Below are 15,174 nucleotides of genomic sequence, written 5' to 3'. Positions count from 1 at the left end.
GCATTTTCCCTCTGGTGTGTATTATATTTTGTTAAACATGACGGATAGCTTAATCCTGATAGACATCTTCAAGTGTTTTCCATAATTCCTTCACTAATCTTCCAGAATTTTATATATTAATCAACTGTGACAGCTCTGAATCACTCTGCAAAAACTTTAAGAAAAGTATACTGCTTCCTCTTTTACAAAATTATAGTCAACCTCTCAAAGGATCACATTGATTTCTTACATTGTATACACACTTAAATCTTTAACTTGATATTATCTCCTGATAAAAGAACATAATCACTATACTAGATACTGGACAGTAGCTAAGATACAAGAAATAAAATATAAAAGACTACAGTCATGATCCTGGGAAACACAGCCATGGAAACAGGTTTATGCTGGAAAGGCAGCATAATAAGTTACCATTAAGTCCCATTGATAGGAGTAGCATGGGTATTCCTCATGTCTAGCCAAAATCTAGCTGATTTAAACAATGGCTAGGTTTGCTGGAATATGTCCCTGTGTAATTCAGTGTGAAATATGTGGATGCTTTCTACTGAGGTGGGCTAACAACACTTCTGTGAAACAAACACTGACCCACCCAGATATAGATATTTGATGCACATACAGGGATAAATATAGATATATGATGAACAAACTGTTTTGTAAATCTGTTTTAGCACACTCAATTTTCTTTCTTGTAATTATATAAGTATGACATTTTAGGAATGAAAAGTGTATTTCACTCACTCATCAAACAAAATTTTACTATGTCAAAGACTTTTAAAATGCTAAGGGTTATAATTTGCTTTGCAGGAAGCAAATATAAATAAACCATTTTTAAAAGGGATAAATGTTAACATTTCAAATGAATTGCTGTGCTTACTACACATAGTAAATACTTAGAAAGTGATAAAATGCAGGGACCATCATCTTAAACTTTGAATCACAATAAAGTCCACAGAAGACTTTGCAGGAACTCAACTCTCAGGATATATTTTTAATGGCCATAAAATAAATCTGAAATAATGTGGAGGGAACTTCTACTTGCACATTACAATAACTCAATGGATTCCAAATGGAGAACAGTACAATGGAATTCATCTCAGGTTGCTTGCAAATTTCATGTTCTAAAATGAATGAAGATAATTAAACCTTCTTTTGTATAACCTTTTTCTTGTTATGTACAGGCAAATGCTAGAAGGTCTGAAGAAAATGTCTCCACTGATGCAGAAGCTGGCTCCAAGATCAGGATCATAGCAGCAATTGAGGAAAACAAAATGCCAATAACTGAAAACTTAACAAGAGTTCAAGGTGGGAGGATATTTTCTTCCAAGCGTAAGAATCAAATCCATTAAACATTTCTCACCCCAACATACAAAAATAAAAGCACTGTAAGACTTTTGTCATTTTCTTTCACCAAGAGAACAATGTTCAACAGGGTCTCAAAGGCTACATGAAGAAAGCTGGATGCTAGAAATTGCAGATCCGGATCTCACAGATCTGGAGGGCCTATTGTATTCCCAATGTCTTTGCACTGATGCTTCCTCTGACTAAGAGCAAACTATCCTGCCAGCCTCTTAAACACCCTGAACATATCCCTATTTGTAGATGGAAAACAATAGCCCCCTATCCCACCCAATTCACTAAGGCTAAAACTGGAAAGAAGAAAACTCAATTCCTGAATTGTCACAAGTGCCATGATTGTAGTACAAATGCAAGGATATGAGTTTCTAGTAAATGAATTAAAAATACCTGCCGGTACCCTTTCATATGTAAAGATAAAACCTCACTAGCACTGGAGGTAATAATGATGAGAATAGGAAACTTTAAACTAATGGCAAAATATGTTGCCAGGATGAAGTCATAGAGGATTTTGATGAAACAAGTATTATTTATTTATTTATTTATTTACAACAGTTATACCCCGCCCTTCTCACCCGAGGGGACTCAGGGCGGCTTACAAAAATTGGCAAAATTTAATGCCCAAAATGCAATCATAAAAACAAAACAATATAAACATTCATTAATAACATTGTTAAAACACATTATAAAAACCTTAAAAACGTATATATAATTAATTCCATTCGTCCAAGATCCTCATGCTTCATCCTTAAATCAGGCCATGTCCTAAAATCTGAATTGAATGGGCTGCAGAGCTACAATAAACCACAGTCAACACGTCATACTGGCTACAAATGTTTAGAGATTTCAGAAGATAGTTGTCCTGTGAAAAGGGATTGTTTGCTTTTCTCAAAATATATTAAAAATTAAATCAAAGATAAATATTTATTCACAATCATCATGCAATGCCATGACAGCATTTACTTTCCAAAATTTTCCTACCTGAATATGGGTACAATTTACAGGCAGCGATGTTTCCCTTTCCTAGTATTTTCCTTAGCTTTCAACCCTAAATTGCAGGATAAATAGACAACGAAGAACAGGCCTCGGGGAAAACAAAACCTCCCAAGACAGCTGTTAGAAGGGCTGTGCACATATCTCTACATTCCAAACTTACCTCAACAAATTATTCAATGTGAAGCCAATTGCAACAAACAAAGCTGAAACCGTATGTCTACAATAGGTGAATCAGCAGGCAGGCTCTCCCCAAAAAATAAAGGGATGCTTGAGCCATAAAAGGAAGATACATTGTTTGCCATGTTCCACCCATAGCATTAAAAACTTCATGCCATTTGAGCAGCTGAAGAGAAAGAATCATGCACGGCAGACCATTTCCTTTACACCAGCTTATCTGTGACCAAAGATGTTTGTTTGTTCAGGCTCCCCTAACTCTGCTGCAATTTATTAAAAATTACTTGTGTGAAGAAGGTAATTCAGTTAATATTGCCACCAGCTTCTGTGGGTGTCTTGATGGATCAAGTGTGTACAGATACTACAGTGCATGAAGAAGAAGAAGAAAATGATTCAGATTAATTCTTTCTCCCTACAGAATAAAACTTATCTTCTGAAGGCACATACCACTGAATAGCCTCTGGTCTAAAGGGGAAAAATGTGAAGCATGCTTTAATTACACCCGCAGGGCCCTTCAATTTGAACACCCTGCCCTCTGCGTCTGCTGCAAGACTAGCTTATCTCTGTACATTTTTCACTTGAAATAAAACAGCATTTAGTCTAGTTCTGAGCAACAGACTGAAAACCACAGGGAACAGTGTATTTTGGGCCCATTACAAAATGTATGGAAACAGAAACAATTTCCAGTCATCAGCAGAATTTTTTAAAATAGAAATATGCTAGAAACAGTAAAACAAACTGATATTTACTAAACTTTAATTTATCAAGAAGCAGTTATCATCAGCCACTGTGACCAAAATCCAACCTTGTTCATCAATTTCTATAGTAGAACCAAGATGGACGTTTCCTTGTCCTTCCACCAATCCCTGTGAACCCAATTCTGGAAAACCTTCCAGAGCACATTTTTAGGTGGTGCAGAGAACTGAGAGGAGGATAACAGGAGAGAACTATACTGAGGTTGTTAATGTATACGGATTTGGAAGGGAGTTGAGACAGGTCCCTCCTGTTGTAACTGCTTCCAGTAGCACATGTTCACCACTGGGTCTCCAGGTCTCATGTCGTGGTTGCAATTATTATGCCTTTTAAAAAGGGCTCATCATTATACAATGGCACATTATCATTCACATACATTATACAAATTTATCACAATGACACATTAACACTATCTCATTATTATGAACAATGCATCATGTTATATGATTATACTAAACTTTAGGATGCAAAGATCTAAAACATCCTTTCCCTACTTTTTCTTGTAATTAGGATGTGAAAATCAAACAAAGGAAAAGTTGTGTTGTCAAAGGCTTTCATGGCTGGGATCACAGGGTTGTTGTGTGTTTTCCGGGCTGTATGGCCATGTTCCAGAAGTATTCTCTCCAGACGTTTCGCCCACATCTATGGCAGGCATGCTCAGAGGTTGTGAGGTATATGAAATACTGTATAGCTCACAACCTCTGAGGATGCCTGCCATAGATGTGAGCAAAATGTCAGAAGAGAATACTTCTGGAACATGGCCATACAACCTGGAAAACACACAACAACTCAATAGAAAAGTTGCTGTTTACAAGAAAATCTCTCACATCTTCTGAGTTGTCATGCTGCACCTTCCACATTCAGTCTAGCATGCCATAAGCAACATCAAATTTCATATTGCATTGTTGACTTTACAACATAGGAGCAGTATTATATTGTAGGCATCTTACCTCTTTAGTATGAGTGTGGAAGGAGACTGACATGTCCAAAAGAAGCTTCCTCTGTTCTACTCTTCTGACAAAATCCTGAATCCTTACTTCTAGATGCCGCGCTGCTTTGTAGATCTCTTCAGGGTCACACTCTCCAGTCTGAGCCAATTGCTCTGCAGCTTCCAATAGCTTGTCGGCATTAGTATAGGTATTCTACCAGTAAACAGAGCAAGACACAAAGTGTATGTCACATCGCTGTGGCAATTAAAACTCTATATAAAGACAATTGTTAATACAAATTCAGGAACACAATCCAGCATCTTATAGTGACAACAGTACACTCTTTGCAAGAGGAGATAGTAAAACCCCAGATAGAATAATCTCCAAATAGGCACAAAATATCTTCTCATTTCAGATATATAACCCATCCAGAGCTGGCTTGTTTAATAAAGAAGGCTCAGCATTCACTTATTTCTGTGGTCCCTGGAATCTTTCAAAGATGATGTAAAGTAGTAACTCAGAGTTAACTACTTCAGAGGTAGAGATGGTCTCCCCAGAGATATTTCACAACACATTTGGTTATGAAGGAGTGTTGATGGCTAGCAGGTTGCAACATGTAAGCAACATATACTGGGAACTCTGTTGCTGGGGGGAAATTGTTGTTTTGCTGTGTACTGGCGAGGGAAGTATTCCATCTGTGAGATTCTAGCCTCATCTAGCAAGTTACAAACATTTTAGGTCTCTTAAAAATCAACAAGACTCAACAACTCATTTACTTCAGTGTGGAAATATTTCTACCCCAGCTGTTCCAGTGCAAACACAATGGCTCTGTCAAATACATGGCGCCACATGTAAGCAAAGAGCATCCCATTATTTATAACATCTAGGAAACTCAAAATATTAATTCTTTCTTTATAATGGTCCATTGCCTAAAACTGAATCAGTACCTGCTTGCGCCATTGATATTTGTTATAGCTATTATCAATAAATGTCTACCTTACTGCTAACTTCTATAAAAAGGTACACTGACCCTTCTGAATTACCAGACAGTTTCAGGGATATAAAATATTAAAACAAAATGTAATCAAAGTTTCAAAATTCAGTATTAAACTGAAATAATACATTCTAGATCTTATTTTCAAGGGGACTTTTTGGTGTGAAGTGACAGCTGCATAAAATAATAGTCTATTTTCAATACATAGCATGTTCTCCATAATGTAATAATTTCAGAAAGACCCCCTTTCCCCTGGTCAAGATGTATCTAGTGACAAACTTCCAAAAATGTGTAGAATCTGGTAGTTTGGAAACTTAAATCACATTTAGCTAGGTTTTGAGTAGAGTTTATTTCACCAATCTGTTTATAAGCAGTATCTTTCAAGTTGTAGAAAATTCTGCTGGATAAGAGTATGTTCAATGCAATGTAACTACAGAATAGGAGTGCAACTGAAGATATCACTCTCTCTACAATACAAAATGGAACATTCCATGGGATGGTAAAATGCACCCTATGGAATATGTAAGGTAAAGGTAAAGGTTTTCCCCTGACATTAAGTCTAGTCGTGTTCGACTCTGGGGTTGGTGCTCATCTTCATTTCTAAGCTAAAGAGCCAGCATGTCCATAGACACCTCCTAGGTCATATGGCCGGCATGATTGCATGAGGCGCCATTACCTTCCCGCCGGAGTGGTACCTATTGATCTACTCACATTTGCATGTTTTCGAACTGCTAGGTTGGCAGAAGTGGGGCTAACATCGGGAGCTTACCCTGCTTCCCAGATTCAGTAGCTCAGAGGTTTAGCCTGCTGTGCCACCAGCGGCTCCATATGGAATATGTAATGCTGTAATTTATAAGCATTAGCTATGCTGAGAACAGTACTCAAGAGCTGAAGAAAATGGGAAAATTAACTGAACAAGTTTGGTTAATTTTTCAGTCAGTAATTCCACCCAAAAACTGGTTAAACTCTACCTGAAATAATAGGGCAATTAAAACAGTAAAAAAGAGCAGAACAAAACCGACCAGCAGAGCTGTTTGGGGTGGTTAGGGGCTTAATCCAACCTGTGCCAAAAGACAATGTTGCTCATACAGCAAACTGTGAGGAGCTTGCCCACCATTTTATGATAAAATTGCTCTGATTTATTTGATACAGCTCCAGTGGATGTAACCTTGGCTCCTGCTTGTCCAGTACTAATTGATACTTTTCACTTTGTGCAGCCTGAGGATGTGGATAGGATCCTTGGAGAGGTGACCACATGTGCTTCAGACCTTTGCCCTCCTTGGCTCATAAAACAGGTCAGAAGGGGGCTGTGGAGTGGGTCAGGGAAGTGATAAATGCCTCCTAGCATCAGGGCTCCGCAGGCCTTATGGAGTCCCCATGGGGAGAAAGGTGAGGTACAAATAGTCGGAAGTGACTGAACGAATAAACAACAAAAATAAATAAGTAAATAAATAAGAAAATCGATCATTTTATAGGCTAATCACCATATGATTACAGCAATTAAATGTTTTTGCAATCAGTTCAAGAATCCAAGAAAGACTTAATTTAGATATTAATTTGAATCTGAAGGTTTCTCGTGCCTGATATTCTAGCTATTGCTGATTTCATCAATACCAATAGCAAGTTTCGCTTTATTTCCATAATAAAGATCCTCCTTCCATATCACCAACAAAAAGGGTTGATATACTATGATCTGCTTTTGCTTTTCTAATTAAATAAAACTCAACTAAAAATAAAGAATGTCTTCTTTGAAACCCAACCAGCAAACAACTACTGGAATAAGTCTGTATCTAAAAGCACTCCTAACATTCCCTATGGCAAAACTTAGCTTAAATTCCAAGTTCTTGTAATTAAAATGAGACTTGAATCTTAACACAAACTTTTGTGCTCAAATTTAAATCAGACTTTTGAGGAATTAAAGTGATGGAAGGGAGAGGTAAGGTAAGTCTTTTAGTCTAATGAAATCTTCCCATTGATCCATCAGTATAATGAAGATTTATACTTTCTCTAATGATTTTTTTTTTTACAGAAAAAGGCTTCCCTCATGGATTTCAAAAAACTCAAAGTTAAAAAGGTTTCTAATTCATCCCACAGGAAACTATATGAGTACATGCCTTCAAATCGCATGGCAGCTTATGCCAAATTTCATAGGTTTTTTTTAATGTAGTGGTAGTTCCTTCCTTTGAAATATAGCCCACAGCAACTAGTATCCATTGACAGTCTCCCACTGAAGTACTAACCAGGACTGACTCTGCTTAGTTTCCAAGATCAGATGGAATCTTTAGGGTATTTCATCAACCGCCCCAAGCTGGATCAGTTGTCAGAACTTTAAAACCAACTAAAGACCTATCTTTTCTGGCAGGCCTACTCAGCCAGTTTTAAGCATTAATTTTAAACTCTTGTGTTTAATCTATGTTCTGCATATTTTATATTTTAATACGGATTTTAAAGAAGGAGCCTCTGGTAGTACAGTGGGTTAAACCACTGAGCTGCTAAACTTGCTAACCAAAAGGTCGATGGTTCAAATCCCGGGTAAGCTCCTGCTGTGAGTTCCTGCTGTTAGCTTCAGCTCCTGCCAACCTAGCAGTTAAAAACATGCAAATATGAGTAGATCAATAGGTACTACTCTGGCAGGAAAGTAACGGCGCTTCATGCAGTCATGCCAGCCACATGACCTTGGACAACGCTGTCCACATGGCCTTGGACAAAATGTCCATGACCTATGGACAACGCTGGCTCTTTGGCTTAGAAATGGAGATGAGCACCACTCCTCAGAGTCGGACACAACCAGACTTAATGTCATGGAAAACCTTTATCTTTATCTTTTATTTTATAGAAATATGTTTTAATATGTATTTTTTATTAATTATGATGTACCCCGCCTTAAGCCATGAAGAGAGGTGGGTAAGAAATATAATAATAATAATAATAATAATAATAATAATAATAATAATAATAATAAGTAAAACAGCAGTCAAAGAAGAAGAACATGCCCTGGCAGAATATGTAAAGCAAAGTGAAGAACCTGCTTTGATTGAAGTCAAAAATCAGAAACTCCTCAAAGCACAGCAGACAAAAAACCAGTACAAGAAAACCGCACTACAAACTAGAGCTGACAGCTGGCACAACAAAACATTGCATGGAAAGTTCCTTGACAAAATTGAAGGAAAAGCTGATAAGGAGAAGACCTGGCTATGGCTCACGAATGAGACCCTGAAGAAGGAGACAGAAGGCCTGATCCTTGCAGCCTAGGCGCAAGCCATCAGAACAAATGCAATTAAGGCCAAGATCGAAAAATCAGCTGATGACCCAAAATGCAGACTCTGCAAGGAAACCGACTAAACCATTGATCATATCCTCAGCTGCTGTAAGAAAATTGCACAGACAGACTACAAACAGAGGCACAACTATGTAGCCCAAATGATTCATTGGAACTTATGCCTCAAGTACCACCTTCCAGCAGTAAAGAACTGGTGGGATCACTAACCTGCAATAGTATTGGAAAATGAGCACGCGAAGATACTGTGGGACTTCTGAATCCAGCCTGACAAAGTTCTGGAACACAACACACCAGACATCACAGTTGTGGAAAAGAAAAAGGTTTGGATCATTGATGTTGCCATCCCAGGTGACAGTCGCATTGACGAAAAACAACAGGAAAAACTCAGCGGCTATCAGGACCTCAAGATTGAACTTCAAAGACTCTGGCAGAAACCAGTGCAGGTGGTCCCAGTGGTGATCGGCACATTGGGTCCCGTGCCAAAAGATCTCAGCCAGCATTTGAAAACAATACACATTGATAAAATCACAATCTGTCAACTACAAAAGGCCACCCTGCTGGGATCTCCGCACATCATCCGAAAATACATCACACAGTCCTAGAAACTTGGGAAGTGTTCGACTTGTGATTTTGTGAAACGAAATCCAGCATATCTATGTTGTTTGCTGTGTCATACAATACTACTACTACTACTACTACTACTACTAATAATAATAATAATAATAATAATAATAATAATAATAATATTCAGGCCATGTACAGGCAACATACAGGAAACTATATGATGTCTAAAAGAGGTTATTTAAATGCAGAGCTTTTGAAGAAATCCAACATCCCATTGCAGCCAGAGGCAGGACCTATCCAAATTTTGACATACTGATACATTTAATCCTTGTATATCCTCTTTTATTTTTTCATGCACAGATCTAACCATTTTCATAACTATACACTCATATGGGCATATACACTGTGTGAATCAGGGCCTAAATGCAGTTATTATCTGCAATGGTTGATGGTCGACATAAGTCGTAACTTCAATATGTGTACTTTAGTAGGGAGTAACAACTGGATTCAAGCCAAGATATTCCCAGCAATAATTATGTTATTGTATCATGCCATTGCTGATTGATCAGGATAATTATCCAGATGGCAGTTGCAACATAACAGCTTCTCTTCTCTCTGGCCTGATTCTTCTACTCTGCCTTTCATTTGACAATATCTGCTATACAAAAGCCCTGTCCTCTCTTGTTTGCCACTAGATTGTAGTGGCCAAATGTTACAGTCTGTCTTTATGCCCCCAAAGCACACATTGTTACTGGTTTTGGCACTGAAAAATGCAGCATCCTTGTCAGGGCTTGGCAACTGTAATGGATCTGCATTGACTACCAAAAATCAAAGGCAACTTACAAGAAGTGAGTATACAAGAATACAGTGGAGAGGTACTTCATCTTTTTTGCTAAAAAAACAGGTGAGGTTCCAGGAAACGTTGAGAGGCTGAGAGCTGAAAAACCAGCCAGGGTTATACTTTACCCACCCTGTACAAGCTAATGTTTCATAGAATAACTATATACTGTAGATGTATGTTCAGGAATAGGACTTGCTGATTTCAAGTGGGCAACTTCTTTCCAGGTAAGCAAACATAGGTTTAACACACAGCCTGTAGAATATTTTGGAGTAAAGCATGGAGATATGCTTTCTTTCATAGCTGTAACATTACTAAGGGCATGGGATACATTTATCTGTGAGAGTTATAAGTTTGAACACTATGAAAGTCATCCACTGCATGGCTATCAGCCTCCTCCAAGTAGACTCAAATCAAGGAAAAGTTTCATGAGAACCACTACTCCTCTTAATGTTCCCCCAGCAACAGCAAGAGTATCGCTCTGAGCAGCTACACCAGGAAACCCAAATGGATGCCCCCCCACAAGGGTCTGCCTCCAGGAGCAAACCAAGAATGGGCAACTTGAAAGTCCCTGAACAGAATCAGAAGTGGAGTGGGCAGATTAAAAGACAGCCTGACAAAATGGCACTATCTAGAAGAATTTTCCACCTTGTGAGACTGTGGAGCAGAACAGAAAACTCCGTATCTGTTTGCTTGTCCACAATGCCCTGGCCTCATGTACAGAGGAAGAACTGTTTAAAGCGGTCACTGTTGCCCGTTTTTGGGTAAAAAAAAAAATAGCTGCTTGTTCTCCTCTCTATTTTATCAGTTTTATACTTGTTTATTTATGCAATGCTTTTGACACAAAATTAAAAAGATCCCATTGTTCAGACACTTGTATTTTAAGAACTGCATAAAAGTGTTTTTGATTGAATTTGAGTCCGTGTGTGTATATGAAAAAGAGCAACATATTTGTAATTATAACTGGATCAAAATGAACTGGACTGACCATATTTTGGTGTGTTCTGTTGCAGGAATCCAATACACCTAAATTTGCTTGGACACTTTTCTGTGCCACTAAAAAGAATGCTCATGAACTTTAAATAAACATCCATACAGCTATTTTTCTTATTATTTCAGTTTTTTGCCAAGAAAAGCCTCATTAACTACATTTTGGCTGTTTTTCTGCTATATTGTGAAAAGCATGGGAGCAATGCCAGTAAAAAAACAAACAAACAACAAGAACCTGGCAACATAACAATGCAACTGTCAAAAAGGAAGGACTTTGCCAATAGTACCAATAGTTGGAAAGCTGAGTCTTTGGCTTCAGCTTAAACTGCAATACAGCATTGTTAGGGCAAAAACTATCAGTGTTGCTCAGGGTGTGGGAAAATGACAAGAACAGAAACATGTTGTGTTGTTTGGTTGTGTTGTTGGGATCCAGTGTACATTTCTGAAGAAGTCTATAGCTAGTGCTAGACACTCCATTCTATGAGGCAGCATGCATTTTCAGCTACAGATGCAGGAGTGAGGATAGGATATAGGAACAATAAGATATTGCTCTTCCCACTTAGCAGAAAAATATTTGTTGTATATCAAGATGAAGATCCAAGATCAAAATCATTTCACTCTCTGCTTGTGACTTTCTCTAAAGCATCTGATATCTCACCTTTGAGGGATATCCCGAGGGAGTACTTTTTTTTGTGTCAGTAGCAACCTAAGTCGCTTCTGGTGTGAGAGAATTGGCCGTCTGCAAGGACGTTGCCCAGAGGACGCCCAGATGTTTTTGATGTTTTTACCATCCTTGTGGGAGGCTTCTCTCATGTCCCTGCATGGAGCTGGAGCTGATAGAGGGAGCTCATCTGCGCTCTCCCCGGGTGGGATTCGAACCTGGCAGCCTTCAGGGCAGCAACTCAACCTTCAAGTCACAAGGCTTTAACCCACTACGCCATTGGGGGCTCCTAGTAAAGTACTGAGATGTATTGTTCTTGCTGGGTCATGTCAGGTTCTGTACAGTCACATGCTGGCTCTCATGTCAGTGGTGTGATGAATAAGCTCCAGGTTTTAGTTTGAAATGTATAGGAGCTATCTAGGAGCAGAACCTCTAGACCCCCTAAAATTAATTTTCATGGGCAACACCTTAAAAGTCATATTAAAACCTCACACACACCCAACATCACAGAAACCACTAGTCAAATGAGGTAAATGTACACAAGCAGTCCAGTGTCACAACAGGCAAGGCAGGAACTGTCAAGATCTCAAAAGTGCTGCCTCATGAATTTCCCCACTAACAAGAGCTGTCATTTCAACAAAGGATAGCAGTTAACGGAGGCATTAAAAATCAGGCAAGGCCTGTTTTACCAGTGCTCTACCCTGTGTGCATGTTGTCTGGAGCATCCAGGGTCAGTCTCCAAGAAGGGACCTGTCTCTGATTCTGCATCTCATGATCCTACATGGCTGAAAGGCAGGAGAAGCTATAAGATAGAGGTGGACAACTCTGTATCACAGACTGCAACTTCTATTTATTTGCTGCCTAGGGCTGATTAGGTTTAGATGGGCTTACAAAAATATGTGGAGGTCCAATTGCTTTCTGCCTTTCGAATGTGGAATCAGCCCCAGATTCCCAGGTTGGTAGGAGTGCAAGTTCCCCAAGACGGGAGACGCAGAAAGAGTGCCAAGATATTTCCCTGGAGTAGGGTGACGTATTGTACTTGTCTGTTCAGGCTGACACATAGCCTTGGAAACATGAGTCAGTACTTGGTTAGTCAATGTCAGAAACATAATGTTATTGTTTGGTCTGATACAGAAAAAAGGAATCCTCACTTTCTCAATCGCTTCCTCCACCTATCGCAATACTTAATAGAATCAGAGAAAAATTCGAGTTGGAAGGGACTCATGAACCATCAAGTCCAGCTCCTTGGGCAGTACATGGTCTCCACAGATGTCCAATCTCTTTTTGAAGATGTCCAGAAAGATAGACCCCACTACATTTCTATTCATTTAGTTCCATTGCTGAATCACTTTCAATGACAAAAGGTTTCTTCTAATGTTCAATTGAAATCTACTCTCTTGTAACTTAAAATCAATTATTACCCCATGAGAGAAGCTGCCCTGCAGGATTGTGACACATCCAGGCATCCCCTGGGCAACGTCTTTGTAGACGGCTGATTCTCTCACACCAGAAGCGACCCCAGGGATTATTTTTTGCAGGCATATAACTGGATAATATTTACAAGTTAATCTTTAGCATCTGAAATAAAGAGTTACTTCTTTCTACACCCTATTGCCTACAATGGATCAATATGTAACAATGAGCAATGGGTTAAGAAAAAGCTATTCATCATAAGAGTAAAGATGGATTACACATTTCCAGACACAGTTGGGCCCTCCTTTACAGCCCCTGGGGAGACAGGTATACACCGGTCCCCAGACAAAACATTTGACATCCTCCTTGGGAGGTTAAGAAAGCCAGAGGTGGGAGGCTCTATCCTTTTTTGGACAGCCAGACACATGGGATTAAGTTCAAGAGTAAGAGAACTCACAGGGAAGCAGAAAGGATGGAATTTCATTGTATTTCCCTGGCGGGTGTTCTTCTCTGCTATTCTCATCTTATGCATATCAGTCCGTGAAATCAGATGAAAGAGCATGCAGATATCAACCAAGAGAATGGGATACAGATTTTCAAAGAAAACCACCTTGCTGTATTATTAACTGCTGACAGGTGCACGGTATATAGGCATTAGGTAATAATGGTGATGCAGGCTAATTCAAAAAACTTGTCCAATGAAAATTTACTGTAGACATAGTAGATTTTAAAAAGACACACAATGGTCTGCAAGAGGATTTGGTGGGGGCAGGTTCTAAATTAGTTAATCATTACTGAAAGAAGATGAAGTGGGAGGAGAAACTGTTTATCTTAGAATTGAGAAGCCAAATAACACAGTGATCAGGAAAAATTGCTCTTAGTCCAAATAGATTGCATCCCTATTGGGTATTTTTTCTATGTATTGATTGCAATGTGCATACATAGTCACCTCACAGCTCCAGGGGTTCCTGATTGAGACGGATCATCTGGATCTATCGCAGTCGGGTTTCAGGCCTGGTTACAGTAGCGAGATGGCTTTGGTTACTTTGGTGGATGACCTCTGCAGGGAGCTAGATAGGGGGAGTGTGTCCCTGTTGGTTCTCTTGGACATCTCAGCAGCTTTCGATACCATCGACCATGGTATCCTTCTGAGTCGGCTTTCTGGAATGGGTATTGGGGGTACTGATTTGCAGTGGCTCTGCTCCTTCCTAGAGGGCTGTACTCAGATGGTGAAGCTGGGAGATTCCTGTTCGGATCCCTGGCTGTTGACCTGTGGGGTCCTGCAAGGATCTATTCTCTTTCCCATGCTTTTTAACATCTACATGAAACTGCTAGGTGAGGTCATCTGGAGTTTTGGGGTTGGGTGCCATCTCTACGCAGATGACACCCAACTCTACTACTCTTTTCCACCAAACTCCAAGGAAGCCCCTCGCGTCCTGAACCAGTGCCTGTCTGCTGTGGTGGATTGAATGAGGGTGAACAAGCTGAGGCTTAATCCAGACAAGACAGATGTCTCCTAGTCAGTCGCATGGCCAATCGGGGTATTGGGTGGCAACCTGTGCTGGACAGGGATACACTTCCCCTGAAGTCACAGGTCCGCAGCTTGGGGGTCCTCCTGGATATGGCGCACGTCTGAAACCCGATTGGTGGGGATAAGAGAGAGGGCCTTTTTGGTCATGGCCCCCTGGCTCTGGAACTCTCTCCCAAGAGAAATCAGATTAGCTTCTACACTGATGTCTTTTAGAAACGCTTTGAAAACCTGTTTTTTTCAAGTCATCTTCGACTGAGATGAACAGTTGATTGAGTCCCTACCTGACCCTACATCCTAGTCTTCTGTACCTTATCATGGACGTTTGCAATTACTTCTCCTAATACAATTATAATTATTCCTCTCCTCCAAGACTGTGGATTGAAGTGCCATGATATTGCCATGCTTTTACTCTGTGAAGCTGTGTTGTAGAGTTGATATATTAATCTGGTGTGATTGTTATGTATTTTATATTGTTGTATTTTATACTGTGTATTTTATACCGCTGTATTTTATTGTATGTTGTTGGGCTTGGTCCTCATGTGAGCCACCCCAACTCCCCTCAAGGAGATGTGGCAGAATACAAAAATAAAGTAGTAGTAGTAGTAGTAGTAGTAGTTGTTGTTGTTGTTGTTGTTATTATTATTATTATTATTATTATTATTATTATTATTATTATTATTATTATTATTATATAGGAA

At 39.3% G+C, this 15,174-nt stretch overlaps 1 protein-coding gene across 8 annotated transcripts in view; it reads right to left on the bottom strand.

The window, feature by feature from the left end:
• Positions 1-15,174, bottom strand: part of kalrn (kalirin RhoGEF kinase) — a 627,264-nt gene that overhangs the window by 229,362 nt on the left and 382,728 nt on the right. For all 8 annotated transcript variants that reach the window (XM_008109458.3, XM_062971761.1, XM_062971850.1 and 5 more), the window contains one exon: positions 4,227-4,418. In XM_008109458.3, the coding sequence (XP_008107665.1) occupies positions 4,227-4,418 (192 nt within the window). The remainder of the gene's footprint in view (positions 1-4,226; positions 4,419-15,174) is intronic.

This window comes from Anolis carolinensis, chromosome 1 (assembly GCF_035594765.1).
Source record: "Anolis carolinensis isolate JA03-04 chromosome 1, rAnoCar3.1.pri, whole genome shotgun sequence".
Lineage (NCBI taxonomy): Eukaryota > Metazoa > Chordata > Lepidosauria > Squamata > Dactyloidae > Anolis > Anolis carolinensis.
This window is presented reverse-complemented; position numbering and strand designations above follow the sequence as displayed.